The sequence below is a fragment of the Apis florea genome, unplaced genomic scaffold, assembly GCF_048593485.1.
Source record: "Apis florea isolate Af1SG1 unplaced genomic scaffold, ASM4859348v1 contig_3081_pilon, whole genome shotgun sequence".
NCBI lineage: Eukaryota > Metazoa > Arthropoda > Insecta > Hymenoptera > Apidae > Apis > Apis florea.
Genome location: NW_028256703.1, coordinates 5,307,600 through 5,325,683, shown reverse-complemented (window position 1 = coordinate 5,325,683; position 18,084 = coordinate 5,307,600). Strand labels below are relative to the sequence as shown.

Genomic DNA, 18,084 nt, shown 5'->3' with positions numbered 1-18,084 from the left:
GAAGCGGCTTAGTCCGGTCGAACGGTACCGCGCCGCTATGCCTCGTAACTGGCTTTTAACGCTAATAGCGCTTTCAGACCCATTTAAAAGAGCATTTACGAAACGGAGAAGAACGCAAAAGTTTAATACGGTGTACGGCTCGCGACCCGTATTTGGTCTGCCGGGGATACTTGAAAAATTAAATTCTCCCGAGAGCGGAGAGTTTATTTTTAAACCGGGGTATCGACCCGATTTTGCATCCCACCACCACGGAATTCGCGCCAACTGTTGTATATACGAGGCGAGGAGAACGAGTGGAGGAAACTACTACTACTACCGCTATTAGGAGAGACGACGAGGAGCGAAAGACACGGGGAACAGGATTAGAAAGGTATCGCCGCCACCGGATATCACAGCTCTAATCAGCAGTCGACGTTTGAACGCGGTTAATCGCGCTTCAATTAGCCGTCGGTGGCGACTTTCTTGTTCACGGTTCGCAACTTTCGCAATCGTCTGGTCGTCGGCGCAATTAGCCGACCGAGTCCCCGCCGAGTGCACCTCGTCGGAAGAAGATCGGTAAAAACCGCGGCGGCGAGAGACGTAGGGGAGAAAATTACGCCGAGATAAAGTCCAAGTTATACCCCCTCGTTAAACGGTGACTGACTCGAGAGAACGGTGCTCCTTCCCCCGCTATCGTTGTACAAATTATACGAGCGGGGCGGGAGGGGGGGGAGGGGGGAAGGAAGAGGCGACGACAGTTTTCGCGACCTTAATGCGCGCGTGCTAGTTTCACGGCCGAATCGATACACGCGCGAGCAAAATTTATCGCTCGTTCTCGCTCGTTAAGAGGCTCGACTCGGGTCACGGAGAGAAACGAGAGAGAGAGAGAGAGAGAGAGAGATTCGAAAGAAAAACCTGTCTTTCTAAAATTCGATTTCGAGTCTCTCTCTCTCTCTCTCTCTCTCTCTCGTTCTCTCTGGACGATATCCAGAGCGGCGGCCGGTCGAAGAGAATCGGTCGGTTCGCGAATAAATCACGGAATCAATTCCGATACGTAGTCGGTGCCGCCATAAATAAAATCCGGTAGATATCGTGGAGATCGGGAGGGAGGGTAGATGGAGAAGCAAAGGGAGGGAGGGGGCGAAACAAACGACATCGCATAAGCGGGCAGAAACATTGGAAGGTTGGTCCGTGCCACGCTCGACACGGGTCGCGCGCGCGAAAATTTGAAATTCAAAGCGGTGGCGCAGCGGTAGAAGCCTCCTCCCCCCGATAAGAGGCTCGGACCCGGTGCAAAAATACGCATTAGCGGATTTGAAATTTAGATGGCCGGCGGCGGCGGTGGTCATCCGAGCGAAATCGAGTACCGGCCCTTGAAAACAGGCCGATTCGCGCCGGTTCCACGCGCGACTCTAACGACCCTCTTGAAACGCGTGGAAACACGGTTCAAGGGACGCCACGCGAAACAAACTTCTTCAGACGTCGTCCAAACCTCTCTTTCTTTCTTTCTCTCCTTTCTCTTCCTTTTCCTTCTTTCAATCTTCGACACACTCACCACACACACACACACACACACACACACACACATATATATATATATTTACCGCAAAGTTACGCGATTGCAATTTGCGTCCTCGAGCGGAAGATAAACTTGCAACGCGCCCACTTTGCGCCGCTCTTCGTACTTACTTGTCATGTATGTGATGTACTGCGAGTCGCTGATGTTTCCTGAAACAAGCTCGTTGAGTCCAATCGTGTCGTCGCGATCGTGTATCGCGGAGAACGCTTCGTGGACCTCCTCGAAGCGTCCCGTTCGTCCACTATTTACGAGTACTGCGATTATTCCTTTCTTTCTTTTTCTTTTTTTCCTCTCCCCCGCCCCCCTTTTTCTATTTAATTTAGAGAAACGACGGCAACATCGATTCTCACCGCGCCGCGTCTAGAGAGCGCGTTACCGCGCTGCCTAAGTGAAAAAAGGGACGGCGGTTGGCGGTTCTCGAGGCAGCAAGCTGGAAAGCGAGCTCTCGTATGAGCGCGAAACCGTGAACGAATCGTAGGCGCGCGCACGCGAGCTCGTAAAACGAGTTTGAACGATCGTTGGTCGCCTCGAAATCTCGCCGTTCTTTTCTCCTTAAATATTTATCGTTCGGTCACGCTTTGTCGCTCCGCTTTGACTTTCCCTATACTTCGCCGCGACGAGATCACTTCTTCCTCTCGCGTCGTAACGCGTAATAACGCGCGTCGATATCGATGTTTGCTGCTTTATCTCTCTGAGAGAAGGCTCGTTCTCGTCATCCCCTTGAAAGAGGAGAGATCGCGGGATACGCTATTTTTTTCTTTTCCTCGACCTGGATTTTCTTCCTTTTCCCAATTTCTTCTCTATTCCAGTTTGCGAGCAACTCGTCCGATCGAAAATTTCTTCTGAGGAGGATCCCCGATCGACTCGAGATCGCGAAATATATTTAAATGGGTCGGGCGTGATTACCGCGAAAGCACGTAGTCGGCATCGTAGTTAGCGATCCGCGCATAGCTGACCTACATACACGCGTACTTGGATCGAGTAGGTAGGAGCGCGGCGAAGGGAGGGAGAGATTCGTATCGCGATCACGATCCCGGACGCGGGCTACTTTCGCGCGCCGCAACCTATCTCCCACTTATCTCTCGTCTATTTATTTTTCATCGAAATAGCCGAGCGCGTCGCCACGTCGCGCGATGCGATCCGCCAATTTTTTTCTCCCCCCTTTCTTTCAATTTCTCCTTTCGCATCGATCGATTCGAAATTCCTTCCGGATCGATCGATCAACGCCTGGTTAAACGACGCGTAATCGATGAGAATTCTCGAAATAAACGTACGCGCTTATATACGTATTTAATGGAAACGGTGGAAGGAGGAGAGAGAGAGAGAGAGAAAGAAGGATCGGACAAGCCAGACAGTCAGCTCGTTTCCAACGACACGGAATAATTCACGAGAAACTGGTAACGCGCGGCTAGGTTACGATTCGTCGGGGTATTCGTGGCAATAATTAACGGGGCTCTCGAGCCGAGCGTAAATAAAAGTTTGGGAAAACGCGCGAGGGATCGATCGGCGCATGTGCCGGATAAAAGAGGGGGGGAGGGGGTTGGCCCCGTGTAATTTTTATCACCGCTCCGTCCGTTTCGCTCGATTCTTCGCTCATCGATCCGAATCGTCGAGGATACACGCGTGTACGCGCGGTAAGGCGAGCGAGCGAGCGAGCGAACGACTCGAGGAAAAATGAAAAGAGATGGGGCACACGCGCGCGCGTTTCGTTCACGGAAAGAAACGAGTTCGATTAAATTTCCGAGGTGGTCGGTGGGTGGAAAATAAACGGGGCGGGGAAGGAAGGAGGGGGAATCGATGGCTTCGACCCGGATTAATTTTGCGGAATCGGCGGCCGTGAGTTCGAAATCACGTTTAACGTTCGAACGTTGGGACGTACGATTGCGGATGGACGCGGTCAAGAGGATGGGTCTCTCTCTCTCCCTCTCTCTCCCTCTCCGGGGAATCGTGATCTACGACGTTGGCGTGGTCGGTAGAGACACGAGCTATCTACCTATCTCTACGAAATTCGTGACTTTGCGGTGTCGAACCGATTCGAGCCGAATACCCGTGCTTTCTTCGCAATCTCGAACGATCGATGCAACGATAATACGCCGTAATAAGGGGATAATCTTATTTTGCCGCGGAGATTGGACGAAATGGAGGGAGAAGTTTTGCGAGTTTCGTTTCCGCGGGACGAAAGTTCTTCTCGGCCTAAAATTGGCCTCATCCTCCAAAATCGTGCCCCCATTGTGGGATACAATGGACGCATAGCTCGGCAGTGTGACCGACTCCTCCGATTGGGATCGGAGTCGTCTCGAAAGGCAAGGGTTTCAGAGAGATTTCAATTGTCCACGCCCGCCACTGTCGTCGTTCGAAGCCAGCTCCGAATAGCCTATGCGGTGTCTATACCGGCCGCTAAGAGGGTGGAATTGATTAAATAATTGGCCCCTTAGATCGGGGGCTAGTTTCTGGAATGAATACGCTGGCTCTGGGCCAAGGCTCGTTCGACCTGTCGAGAATCGGAAGGAGGAGGAGGAGGTGGTGGAAGACGGTGGAGGAAGGGGTCGAAAACCGCTCCTTTGCACCGCATGGGAACGCGGCTACTACGTGGCTCGATAAAGACAAAAGGGGAGAGAGAGAGAGAGAGAGAGCGATAAAGGTCAATGACGAAGAATGCAGGATCGTATAAGGAAACGAGGGATGAATCGTTGCTTACGTAAGATAGTTGGAGTTTTACGCGTAGCGAATCGGAATCTCGTTGGTTCGGACAATGGAAAGCGTGGAACTAAAGCTAAAGCCGCGTGGTAGTAACTTTATCGACATAGTAGTCGAGCTAGGCCGATTCTACCACCACCCCGTCGTTCACCACGACGCTCACCACGCGTTAAAGACCTCGAGATACTCGGCGCGATAACTCGTTGGAGAAACTCGTTTCGAGCGATAGGAAGCGCGCGATTAAAACGATCGTTGGTCACCGTGCCGCGCTAATTAGCGCGTTGCTCGGTTTCCATGACGCGTCCAGTTCCACGACGGTCGTCGCGAATCGTTAAATCGCCCTATGAAACGCTCTAGAAACGCTCGTTGATACGATTTCGTGGATTTCCAATTTCTCTCGGTTTTCGGAATCGCGCAATTTCTCCGACAACTCCTTCTCGCCGCGATCGATTGAACAAGATCGATATTTGGGGGGGATCGATTCGATTGGTGGACGCGCGATATGTAAGATATGCCACGCGACCACTTCCGTCGCGCCTCCTCTGCCATCAGCGCGCCGCGGTGGAAGCATTTCGATGCCGATCACGAGGAAGCGGGAGGGAGGGAGGAGGGAGGGAAAGGAAGATAGGCAAAGCGGTTTCGGAGGGTCTTCGGATAATAGACATAAATATTCTCGGGGTTTTTCGGATTTATATTTCGCGCGTATCAGCCATCTCATTTGCATGGAGAATTTAGTGGCGCGCGACGCAGCAGCCATCGTTTTCGACCGCTTACACGTACACCCCGGATCCCGGTGATCCCGAGCGCGCACCGCTACCACCGCCCAACGGTTGCTAGTGGTAGTCAAACCCGGCAACAAAAGGAACGAGAGGAAGCGAGAGAAAGGGGAGGAGGGAGAGAGAGAGAGAGAGAAAAAAGCAGACGGAATGAGAAATGGAGGAAAAACGAAGGGCAACGTTCAGAAGATATAGCCGGTCGATATAACTCCCGGGCTAAGCTACGCTATTGAAAAATGATATTCTAGTCCCGCGAATGAAATATTATCGCTTCCTGTTCCGTCGCGCCATCTCTTCTTCGTGAATAGCCCCTTCTACTCTCTACTCGAAGGATACTCTTCGACTCGCTTCGATCCACCTCTCTCTCTCTCTCTCTCTCTCTCTCTCTCTCTCTCTCTCTCTCTTCCCAAAATCCAAAAAGGCAATCAATGACGCGCTTATTCTTTATTTCTCTCGGTGTCGATCTCTCGAGAAAGATCGGTTGGCAGGAAAATCGGAAGTAAGAAGAAGTTGTTCCGATGGAAGAAGGGGAGGAGACGGGAGAGGGAATCGACGGGGCGAACGATTGGGGGGGGGGGCGAAATATCGGGGAGGGGAGGCGGATTCGAAAAGCAGAACGCGAAGGAATCGTTGGAGTAATTCCCTTTTACGGTTCTATCGGCCCGTATCACGACCGGATACCGACCGTGCTGGTGGTACGGCGAGTGAGGCGAGCATAAGCGGTAAGGAGAGCGGGGGCGGGGGTCGAACGAACGAGCTGAATCGGAGGAAAAAGAAATTCTGGAGCCGAGCAGCGAGAATCGGTCAGGATTTCTACTCGAGTTTTATGATTTAAATCGGCCCCGATATTCTTTTCGATCTCGCTTTCCCCCGCGGCGGGAGAACCGGAGAGGAAGGTAGAGGCAGACGACAGAGTGGCAAGAGTCAGCGGTTGATTTTACGCTTTATTTTTACGATATACCGCGCAACTTCCTCCACCGGTGCAACCAACCAACTTTTTTCCTCCCTCTTGTCTTGGATTTCTATCTCCTTGTCTCTCCGCTCCTCCCATCCCATCCCCCCATTTCTTCGGGACTGTCTGCGCGATGTTATCGCGGAAAAGAACAATTTCACTTCTCCCCCTCTTCCCCTTCCCCTATCCAACGATCTCCCATCCGATCTCGACGACTCGATCCTGCCCCTCGCCTCTTCCTCTCCCCGCAGGCTTCCACCCCCAACCCGGGCTCGAGTTGGGACGCGTAACTGCGCGCGAACACGTTCAACCCATTTCTCCTGGTATCTCGCAAAATGCACTCGATGACGATACGCGGTGCATTTCGGTTGGCTCGCGGTGAACCGCGCGCTATGATCAGAACGGCGTAATAACGAGAAAGCATAAATTGACAATTTGTCTCGGAGTATTGGCCTCGGTCGGCCGCCACCGGCCGGGTCAAACGAAATAATTGGTACTCCCTGTCAAGTATCGCATCCTCCCTTCCCGTTTCAAAATGTTTCCCACGTTGCGCGCACGACGCGGCCAGAAATTATCGTCCGTGATATTCGAGAACGTAGAAGTACGGAATTTTTACGATCGTTTCGAGAAGCGTTAAGGATAATAATCCCTACAAAAGGTATATAACGATGTACTGTATATAGCGTGTTATACAGCGCAGTATACGAAGCGTCCCCGTCAGGGAACGCGAACGGTAAACGCGAGCGTGGAAAGTTATCGGCGAAAGAAAGAATTGCGAATCGATATTACGAACGAGCCAACGAGTTATTTTCTTTCAAATTCGCGAATAAACGGCAATTTTGCAGCTGGCGCGGACGAGTCTTCCGCCTTCTATTTATATATATATATATATACACGCGTGTATACGTGTATATATATATATATATATATACGTGACGCTTCAAGAACGGGGTACCAGTTATACGCTCAATTCGGTACGAATGAGCCCCAACGGAGAAATAGTCATAAACCTTTCGGTGAAAATTCAAACGCGACCCGGCTTTCCGAACAATTTACTTGGAGCTCGCGGGGGCACGCGATGCGATACTCTTTCTCTCGACTCGATTCATGTCGGGTAGACAACCGAGCCAGCCAACCATTCGTCCGTCCGACCGAGACCTCTCTCTCGATCGCATCCCTCCCTCGATGCCGTGTCTCTCTCCCGGGGAAGAGCGAAAATGTTTGAGGAGCAACGATCGGAAACGCGACTACGTAGTTGCAAACAATACCGAGTCTTGTTTCTTTCTGAACAATCGCGAAATTCGCTCGATCGGGAGGAAGACGTCGACGCCTGCCTTAACAATTCGCGTGGCCTCGAATCGAGCCGTGGCAATCTCGGGAGGGAAAAGAGGGCGGGGATTGCGGGGCGAACACGCACGGACCACGCAACACTCGCATTTTTCAAACGGACCACCCCCTTGGTCGGTCGAAAAAATTCCACCGCAACTTTTCTTCCCGACCAGCACCGGTGGTGGATAAACCGGGTCGAAAAAAAAAGAGTGACGGCCGTTTCCTTCCATTCCATGCCTCGTATCGATCACACCCCCCATTAGTACCTTGGATCGCCGCAAGGTGGGTGTAGTAAGTACTCGGCTCGAACGTTCGAGTAGAGAGAAAGAAGGAGATTGCAGGTTCGCTCGACTAGGGATTCGCCAGGGAAATATACGCCTCGGGTCGTAAATTGAAACGGAAGAAGAGCGGAAAAGTAAGCGCGATCTTAGAAACGGTTGGACGGTTAGATTTTTTCGAGGTGAAAAGAATATACAGGAGAAGGGAAGGAGGGGGGATTGTCGCGTTCCGATGTCGCGGTTTCGATCCAAAAAGAAGAAGGGAAAGGGTGGATGGATGGATGGTTAACCGTTTGGCGAAGGTAAACGGGAACCGATTAGGAGTTTCCCTCTCGTTCTCGATACCGAGGGGAACGAATGGTTGGAGCGAAGTGGCCCTCGAGTGTCATCGTAGCTTTTAATTAAGCTTCACTTGCCCGTGCAAACTTTGTTGTTGGACGCCGGGGCGTAGACTCCTCGGGGACAGGGTCAGGTAATTCAGTCTGAACGGACCAACAGGAACGAGAAGTTTATATTGGTAGACTAACGGGAGACGCGTCGCCTCTATTATTATTATGTTTCGCATTTCTCCTTCGTGCTGTTCGCGAATAAAATCTCCCCGTCCACGTTCTCTCCAGGAAACAGAGAGAATCCGAGCTTCTTTTCTTCTCGCCTCGACCAAAAAACGAGACGAAGACGAAGAAGAAGAAGAAGAAGAAAGGTCGGCGTTCGAGCGGGAAACGGGTCAACAATCGGGCAAACGAGTACGTTCTTAAAACGGCGCTTTCGGTTATCCGTTGGTTATTTTAGTCTTCCAGCCTCGAAAATCTACGTATTCTTGGCGTTCGCGTTGTTTTTGGCCGAAAGTAAGCCACCGGTCCCACGGGATCAGCCCGTTATTTTCTTTCCGAACTCGACCAAGCTTATCTCGTTCCCAAGCGTTTTGCCGCATTAATGCCGACTAATCCTTTGAAAATAATTACGCGAACCCCCAAAATTCGCCCGCAGAATCTTCCCCCTTTATTCCCCGTTTCGCTTCGATTCGAAGGAATCGAAAAGGTTCGATAAGGTGGCCGATAAGGCGGAGGGGAAGGGTAGGGGTAGTCCCGTTGCCAAGTTTTTCCCATAAATACCGATTATTAAATGCGGTGGTGGTTGCGGCGTGGACCGATACACGGCGGCAAGCAAGGGTGGACGCAAGAGCGGACGAAGGGTGGGTGGGAAGGGCGAGTGGCAGGGTCGTGTTCGAGGGGCTGGCTTTAATACAGGTACAATGGCAGTGGCGTAGGCTTTATGATGACGAAGAGCACCTGGGGGACCGAGAAGCCTGCAATTTCGCTCGCTCGACCCGTCGCACCTGTACCGCCGCTGCTCCCTGTACACCGACCTTCCATGCATGCACGGATCTCTCCTCCTCCGCTATTCTCCGCCATTCCACGAGCCGGACGACCACGCCGCCACGCGGTTCCAAGGGACCGATTTGTATTCGGACGTGGAATCGCGGTGATGCGTCTTCGATAATCTCTTTGGGAATTAGCCACCGGCTGCGCGCCTCGATAAACTCGCCTTCTTCTCCATCATACCCTCTTTCTCTCTCGCCCCTCTCCCATCCACTTTTCGACCAAGATCGATTTCCTTTTGAAAACGCGACGACGACGACGACGACGGCCTCGCGTGTCCGTGACCATCCGTGAGGATGATGGGCGAGAATCGGGAGCGAGGAAATAGCCGGAGCATCGACGTAGAAACGGGGGGAGCAAGAAGGAGAGGCGGGGTGGAACGCGTTAACGCCGTTAACTTCCATATTCGAGCGAACGGATCGTTAAACCGGAGAAACTTTTAATCGTTCCAACAACGACTCCGGCTCCCTTATATCCGCTCCCCTTGTACACCACGATTTCTTGGAAACGCGGAGGGAGAAAAAAGCCCGGTCGGTCAACCCGGTCGGACAGTCGTACCGCTACGATCGTGGAGGAAGGAAAGAAAAAAAATACTCCGCGTTCTCCTATCGAAGAATCGAAATCTACATTTCGAGCGATTCGTGGAAAGGAGATGGAGAGCGAAGCGTCGCGACAGTGTATATTTGTACGCACGCGCAAACTTTATGTACACTCGTCCAAAGTGAACGCGGATGTGGCCCATGGGACGAGCCACGGGCAAGAGAGAGAGAGAGAGAGAGAGAGAAAAAGAGGAGAGTAGAAAGAAGAACGTAGGAAAGAAAGCAGTGTCGACGGGGAGGAGGTGGCGGAGCGAGCGCGAATTTCTGGAAAACACGGAAAAGTTGGTAATTAAAGCGCGCGTTGGAGGAGGGAGAGAGAGGAGTGGAAACGGGCGAGCGAGCGAGCGAGCGGGAGAAGCTGGCCAGGAAAATGCATGGAAATGTATTCCCGGGAGCAAAGGCGCTTCGAGGATGAAACCAAGAGACGAAGAGGCGGAAAGAAAGAGAGAGAGAGAGAGAGAGAGAGAGAGAGAGAAACCGCGAGCAGGGCGTTGAAGATATCGCGAAAAGGACGACACCGCCCCACCCGTCGACACCCACCGAGAAGAAATTACGCGACCCGATTCTTCCCAACTAACTCGAGTCACATACCCCGAGGCGACGCCCCGGACCGACCTCTTCCGCCCGCTTTATCCCGATTATCGCGCGATACCCTCTCCACGATTTCGTAATCCGGGAATTGAAACAAGAGGCGATACGTGGACGCGTCTCGTTTCAACGAGGGATCGGAGATCTCGGTTGAGAGCGCGGTTCGCTGGCCGCCGGGGGCGAGAGAAAGACCCGACCACACCCTCCCTTCCTTCTCTCTCTCTCTCTCTCGCGCTCTCTTTATTAAGCTCGTTGAACGCTCCATCACCCGCCTAATTTCTCCTTTCGTAATTTCGCCCCTTCTTTCTCCACCTCCGCGTCTTCCGAATAATTCGAACGAGACTCGAAAAGCCTCGAACGAGGAGGGGGCAAGAATTTCCCCATTGTCGTTCGGGATAATTTCCTTTCGAGCGAGGGTACGCGTCCAATCGATTCCCCCGTTTCGTATATCGAACGGGTATATTGGAACGAGCCGCCCTCGAAAGCCTTTCGTTGAATTCGTATGAAAATCGAGAGGATTAACGCGTTCGCTGCGAAGAATGGAACGAAATGAAACGATTCGTAACGAACGGTCGCGTGCCGAAACGGTCAAACGAACCGGTTTGCCGATTTCGGTTAGACAGGTCCGACCTTTTTTTTTTTTTTTTTTTAAATCGTCGCGTCACGATCCTTCGCCCATGGAATGGATAATCAACGGGAGGGAATCGGAAACGGAGGAGAACGATAAAATATAGACGGGGGAGGAAAAAAGTAAAATTTTAAAAGTTTTCACGTTTCGATTCGTCGATTCGTAGAAGACGCGAAGATTTGGCTGGCTATCGTCGGAATCTCTCTCTCTCTCTCTCTCTGTCCGCGATCTTGGGGCAAGGTTGGGGAAAGTTGGGGAGGTGCGGGGAGGGGAGAGCGGTCGTTTAGCGGGAAATCGCAAACAGCCGATGCGTGGGATCCCTCGGCTGCTACGTCTGCTCGTTTCTCGACGCGCTGACCCGAGTGTATCGACATCGAGGTTACACGGAACCACATGCCAGTGCGGTCTCTCTTTGTGTGTACTAGTGGCGTATAGTATAGACCGGCCCGCTCTATACTCGGTGAACTTAATTTCCCCAATTTCGACCGCGCTTCGTCGACCACACGATGCAATTTATACCGAGCGATCCCTTCCATCGCGGTGTGTGTGTGTGTGTGTGTGTGTGTGTGTGTACCACCATCGTAATATCTCGTGCGCGACGATTTAAGGGATCCGAACCCCCCTGCACCATCCATTTCTTCTTCTTCTTCTTCCTCTTCCTCCTTCTCTTTATTTTTCTGCCAAGCCGGATCGGCAAAGTCGAACTGGCAACAATTCTCCCTCTCCCCCCCTCTTACCACGATCACGATGGACGAAGGCGAAAAGGCGATCGAAAGGAGGGTGGTTCCACGAAGGAAATTTCGAAATTTCTCGGAGAGTTGTTAGAGAGGGAGAGGAAGCAGAGAGATCGACGCCAGCGACAAGGCTTATCGGGGGAATCGAAAGGCAGGGATCTGGTCGGTAAACAAGGCCGGCGTTCGTTTGGATCTGATTACGGGTTTACGGAGAAAGTAATACACCTAACGAGGCGAAGCACGTAATTACGCAATGGCGTGTTAGGAAAGTATAGCCCGGAGCGTGGTCATTTCGTCCGTTTCCTTACGTGACCATCGTTTCCTTTTTCGTTTCGCGTCCATTTCTCCATTCGCGACAACGCGAACGAAACGGCGCGCGACGAACAGGAGGAGGAGGAGGAGGAGGAAGGGCGAGGTTTCGTTAAGCCTCTTATCGTTCTATATATATATATATATATATACGTTTCCACCAACTTTGCTATTGTTATTGCGACGTTTATTTTTATTGTATTAATTATCCCCCGTGATCCTCTTACGGAGTTCGAATTAATTGGGTATTTTATAAGGAGGGGAAGGAAGGGAATCCCGCGAAGAGAGGAAGAGAGGCGCGAGATCGGGGAAAGGGGAACAAAGGGCGCGAAGAAGAAAGGGCGAAACTGTTTGGCTTACCACCAACTTACACCACGATTCTCGGCTCGTCGGAAAGGGTGTCTGCCTCCCCTCCGACTAATCTCTCCCTCTTTCTCGCCTCGACAACGGGGGAAGGGAGAAGGATCGAGCCGATTTCTCGAATTGGATCGATCGATCGATCGATCGATACGCGTTTCGCACGTATTACTAATTACATCGCGTACGCGACGATTCGCGTGCGTACGTGCGTGCTCGCGTGAGTGGAAACAGAAAGTGGCCATTCTCGAGAAAGTCACGATCCCGTCGCGGATAACGCGATGCCTTTTTCCACCGTGGAACCGTGGAGAACCCGTGTCTTTCGTTTCTATTCCACCATGACCAATCGAGTCGTACGCTTCTCACGTGATTCGTCCCGCTTTTCGATCTTCGTCGTCGTCGTCGTCGTCACGAATCCGAAAGAAAAAATTCCCTTCTCGCCACGATTATTTCTTTCCCCTCGTTTTCGCGCACAACCACTATTTCACCACCGGTCGATTCGCGATATTTTCGCGAGCACGAGATTAAGTATGTACGAGTATGTTCGTATCTGTAACGTGGTGGAATCTTTATCGATTTCGACTCGTGACGCGTACGAGTTTTAAATACCGCGTCATCCGATCCGTTGGATAACGAAGAGGCGGGCAGATAAGGGAGATTAAAAAGGAAAGACTTTTCGCGATCGAAGCGTCGTCTCGATCGCGAGGGGGATGATGAACGCCGAGAACGAAGGAGATAGACGGAACGAGATAGATAGATAGATAGATAGATAGAGGGTGACGTTGGAAAGATCGGTCGGGCACCGACGGCGGCGGCACGAGCTTCCCGGTTATCGTTATCGAGTACTTTATTCGTTATCGATCCGACTCGATCTCTCGCTACATACGGAGAAGGCGATGGAGAAGGAGGAGAAGGAGGAGGAGGAGGAGGAAGAGGATGGGAACAAGGGATTTACACCTGTTTCCGTTGTCTCGCGCGAGGTTATCGACGATTCGCCCCTCCTCCTCCTGGAACGAGAGAAACGAAAGGGGGTGGTCCTTTGCACAACTATAGGAAATCTCCGTGCCGACCTCTTGGCTCGGTCCGCGAAACGGTATAGTTGCCATCTGATGGTAAGATAATGTAAACTTATGCGAGGCACGCCCGACACCCCCACACACCGCTCCCAAGCACCAAACTTTCCCGGGTTTAAATATATCACCTCCGCCATTACGGTTTAACCATATGCTCCTGCATCCACCCGCTATATCCGTTCCTCCTCCCAGTCCAGGTCACCGCCAACCTGCATCCCTCCCTACCCGGATTTAGATACGACCCTACTTCTCTCCCATCCACTGCTTCTCTCTAAAAAGTTTCCAACTAATTGAACCCATTCGCAACCCTCTCGCCAAGCTCGAAGATAAGAAGACGTTCGCGCTGGTGGACGTTGAGATGGCGATCATGGTGGTGTGGTCAAAGACGACGAGAAGAGAGAGAGAGAGCGAGCACGCCAATAGGGCTCGAGAATTGAGCCATCACGAACGTTTGTCCGCGTATTAGGATCAATTAGGGGTAAACGATAAATGCCTTAGCCACGGTGCGGTCGCATCGGCGGAGAGCTCGCGTAAACGTAGCCGGCTGTAATTTCGCGCTATCGACGCGTTACCACCGCCTATAACGTCCACCGTTCGTCGAGTTATCGCGCCCGTATGTATCTGCCCTCCCTTTACGGAGGACAGAGATACCTTTCCACGAGGGGAAAGCTTCCATTTCCACGTACGACGACCTCTGATCGTCCACTCGTGAAAGATCGTCCGATGTTCCCGATGTTCGACTCGTTAACGTCGGGGAATATTGGATCCGGGAAGAACTCTTGGATCTCGAGAGTCGTAGTTTAAACGGATGCTTCCGCATCCGTGGAATAGGTAAATTCGGCCGAATCAATTCGGTTGGTTCCGCGTCGACGTAGTCGAACGAGTGGAAAGAGATTTACACGCGCGCGCGTGAACCCCGCTCGACGAGTTTGAGAAGGAGAAGGGCCCTTCGATACCTTCGAGACGAATTATCGTTTTTCCGGATCATTAATCGGTATCTCCTTCTCCCCGACCACGGAAGGATACCGGGAATCGTGATCGAGTTTAATCGCAAATACGTCTCTGTGTACCCTCTCTCGGCGTGTTTACACCGCGAGATCGACTCTAATCGAATCGGAGCACCGACGAAGACGACGAGGACGAGCGAGGCGATTCCACCGTCTCGTGGAATTCGAGAAACGGGTCACGAATCCGTCGAGTCGCACAACCAAGCCCGATGCAATTTACCGGATAAATTGTCGCGGTGAATAACCATCCTCCTCGCGGAGAAACCAAAATGTCCCCCCCCCCCCTCCCCTTCTTGCTCCTTCCTCTCCTTTGCCTCGTTAACTGGCGCGAAACTGGATGTTCGACGAGAGAAGGAAGAGGAGGAGGAGGAGGAGGAGGATTGTATCGAGGATAGAGATGGATGCGACAAAGCCGAATTATCGCGGCAAAGACGATTCGAAGCTTCCGAATCATTCTTCTTCTTCTTCTTCTTCTTCTTCTCCTCCTCCTTCCTTCGCGTTTTCGAAACGCGGTCATTGAATTTTCGCGTCCAAAATTTTCTCCTCCCTTTATACGCGCAGCACACGTACATATTACGTATATATTTTTTATGGCGGTGATGCCGACGAAAACCGAAATTCGATGGTATCGAAAATTTGCCTTTCGCACCTCGCACCTCGTCGTCATTTAATCCCCAATTTGTGCGAGCTGCCAGCACCACGAGTGATCGCTTTCGCTTCCATCCACCCTCCCGACGAACTTTGTGAGCGTAGATTGACGTAATCCCGCTTCAATGACGCACCAACGGAGCACCGTATAACGTGGAAACCGCCGATCGCTCTGTTGCGGGCTGCGGTTGCTCGTTAAAATAAAACCACGGTTTGTCGAGCTGATGCGCGATTGATCCGCGCGTTTTCCTCGAAACGAAACTCGAAGCCGTCCCCAGTTTTCGAAACTCGCACCGATCCACCCATCCCACTCCTTTCCTCCTCGTTCTCGATCGTTGGACAGCGAGAGGGAAGCGAGAGAGGAGAGATAAAACAGAGGGGAAGATGGCGGCGGCGGCGGTGGTGGAACAACAGCTTGGGAAAGGGAGGTTTCCGCGCAAGAGCCGAAAGCCGAGCGACGATCTCGCTTGCCGCGGGTGATTATAGTCGCCGGTTAAATCCGGTCTCCATTAAAAGATCGTAAAACCCTTCCTCCCTGCCTGCCGGGGAGAGGCGAGACGCGAAAAGGTGCAAAGAACTCTCGCGATACAACGGACGGATAAAAAGCGGGGAGAAAGATCACGGCGTCGAATACCACGTCTTTCTTCTCTTCTCTTCGCTTCTCTTCTCTTTCCTTCTTTTCTTTCTCTCGTCTCGCACGCGCCCAAGAAAGAGGTAAAACATAGTCGTGGGCGATGCCGATCGTGGTGCCGTCACAGCTACGACGACTACCACCACGCGACTACCGCCACTATGATGGCCGATGATAACTGGTTTTGGCTGGCGCGCAACTGGGCCATCGCGCGCGTTTCCTAGATTAACGACGTCCCCCCCTCCCTCCTCCCCCACAACTATAACGCTTCTTTTCTCTTTCCTCCTTTCGTCCACCCCTTCCTTCGTTTTTTCTCGTTGTTTGTTCTCTCGTCCTCGTCGCAATCTGGAACAACGTTTCGTATTTTGGATTCGCGATCCGTCCACTTCGAAGCGATTAAAATCGATGCGGAAACGAGGAACGTGTTTTGTCGCCGAATGTTCGGCCGAATGGATCTTGTTTCTTGCGGCGAAATGCAAAACGTACGAGAGAGAGAGAGAGAGAGGGGGGGAGTCGTCGTGTATACCCATGCATCTATCCCTTCTAAATCCTCGCTGTCCCGGAAATCCTTTAATTTAACGACCCAAAATTAGACACTCCTCCGAGCTGCCAGGTTTTGCGGCCAATTTCTACCCCGAGTCGATTTCCACCCCGAATATCTTATCGTCCCGTTTTATCCGGTATATACCGGCCCATATATTTTCCAACTTTTCAAACTATTTTCCAACGTTTCAATTTGCCGGATTGTTGGAGGAAAGGAAAATCGATACAAGCGGAGTCGGGTAATTTGACGTATATCCCCCGCGTAACGAGAAGCGGTCGGGATGGCAAGAGGAACGTGGTAACGGGAGCGGAAAAGCCAGAGGTCGATATTTAAATGGCATCGAGAGCGCATCTCGCCGCGGTGGGACACGGATCTACGCGACGCGATTAAATTACGCATCGCCTCTTCTTCCACAACGACGCGTCGCTTCGGATCGCCTTCGCTCCAGGAACCTGTATCTCGCCGCCTCTCGCGATATCGAACGCTAATTATCTCGTGAATTTACGATTCTGCCGGTAACCAACCACGATATATATATATATATAGGTCTCAAACTGTGCAGTCTACGAAACACCGTGGATATATATTCGTATAGGATCCCCGATACGATCGAAAGGATACGAAAGGAGACACGAAACGGAGGAGAAACGAGAGAAGAATCGTTGCTCGCTCTTTCCCTTCTCGAGTTTCGTGCACTCTCCTCCTCCTCCTTCTCCTCTCCTCCGGAAGGGAAGGGCGCGGTCCGGATAGATGGGGATAGATTCTAGGTATCCCAGAATCCGAAATATTCGTAGACGCGTTCGACGGGATCGAAATTCTATCCCGAACGATCCGGCGTAATTTCTTGGCGCGCGATGCATCCGTACAATTTCCCGATGGTAATCATCGCGTTGTCCGCGATGGTCACGCGCCGTCGCCGCCACTGCGAGAACGCTCGAAAAGTGTAGCGACTCGGCGCGTTATCGCCGATACCGATCCAAAACCGATCGAATCTCTTTTCCATCGAATCGTCGCTATGGATACCGCGGCCCGCCTCGAGAGACTCCATCGCATTTCCCCTCGAACGCGTCGATATATATATATATATATGTATTTTATACCACTCGCACGGATTCGAGCGCAAAGCCCCCTCCCTTCGAGAAATTCTGCACGCCCATAATCTCGCGCAATTATTCATATTTTACGACGGTGTATAATTGACGCCGTAAAACGTCCATTAGTTATCCTTCCAATTCCACGATCTCTATTCCCCCCCCCCCCCCACTCTCCTTTTCTCCTTTCCTTCGTCTCCTCTCTTTCTCTCTCTCTCTCTCTCTCTCCCCGCTATCTCAAACGATCTTCCATCCAGCCCAGCTTTCGCTCGCGCTATCGATTCGACTCGGTTTCACCCTATCCCCCTATCCTATACCCTATCGAAATACCGATGGGTACACAGACTCGGGTCTCCTTGCCGAAAATCCCTGTCCAAGGGAGTCCTTATTATTTTTTTCCCTCCTCGCGTATCGTTGGTTCGAAAAAATAGCGGAAAGGAGGGGAGGGGGTGCATCGATGAGAAACGGGATCGCTAACCCTCGATTAATACCCCCGCGTTGTTTCGCCAACAACTAACTTTGCAATTATACGCGCGCCTTCTTCTCTCCCTCTCCTCCTCCTCTTCGACTTCGCCACCCGATCCACCTCCTCTTCCCGCGATTCACGGTGGAGAGAGGCTATTAATCACGGTGCAGCCAACGGCAAGTTACGCCGGCAGCCAGAGATAAGCTTTTTACCGTGTACGCGGCCCTTCGATACCACCACCCTTTGGCTTACTAAAGATTTGGCGCCATCTTTTCTTTAACCACCATCGATTTCAAATTCCCCGTACAGCGAAAGGAAGAACGAAAGAAAGAACCGCACCAATTTGTGCCCTTTTGCCGGATCCGATTTCTGCCACCGACAGACACTCTCGTACCGACCCACTCGTCGTCGTTAATCAACCGATAAAGAATCGAACGGGA

The 18,084-nt window shown here is 51.9% G+C and overlaps 1 protein-coding gene across 11 annotated transcripts in view; it reads right to left on the bottom strand.

The window, feature by feature from the left end:
• Lar (tyrosine-protein phosphatase Lar) overlaps positions 1 to 18,084 on the bottom strand; it is a 204,905-nt gene that overhangs the window by 69,602 nt on the left and 117,219 nt on the right. For 7 of the 11 annotated variants that reach the window (XM_086909097.1, XM_086909103.1, XM_086909096.1 and 4 more), the window contains exon 4: positions 1,669 to 1,707. The exons of the other annotated variants lie outside the window; for them this stretch is intronic. In XM_086909097.1, coding sequence (XP_086765223.1) covers positions 1,669 to 1,707 — 39 coding nt within the window. The remainder of the gene's footprint in view (positions 1 to 1,668; positions 1,708 to 18,084) is intronic. 11 annotated transcript variants of the gene reach the window in all.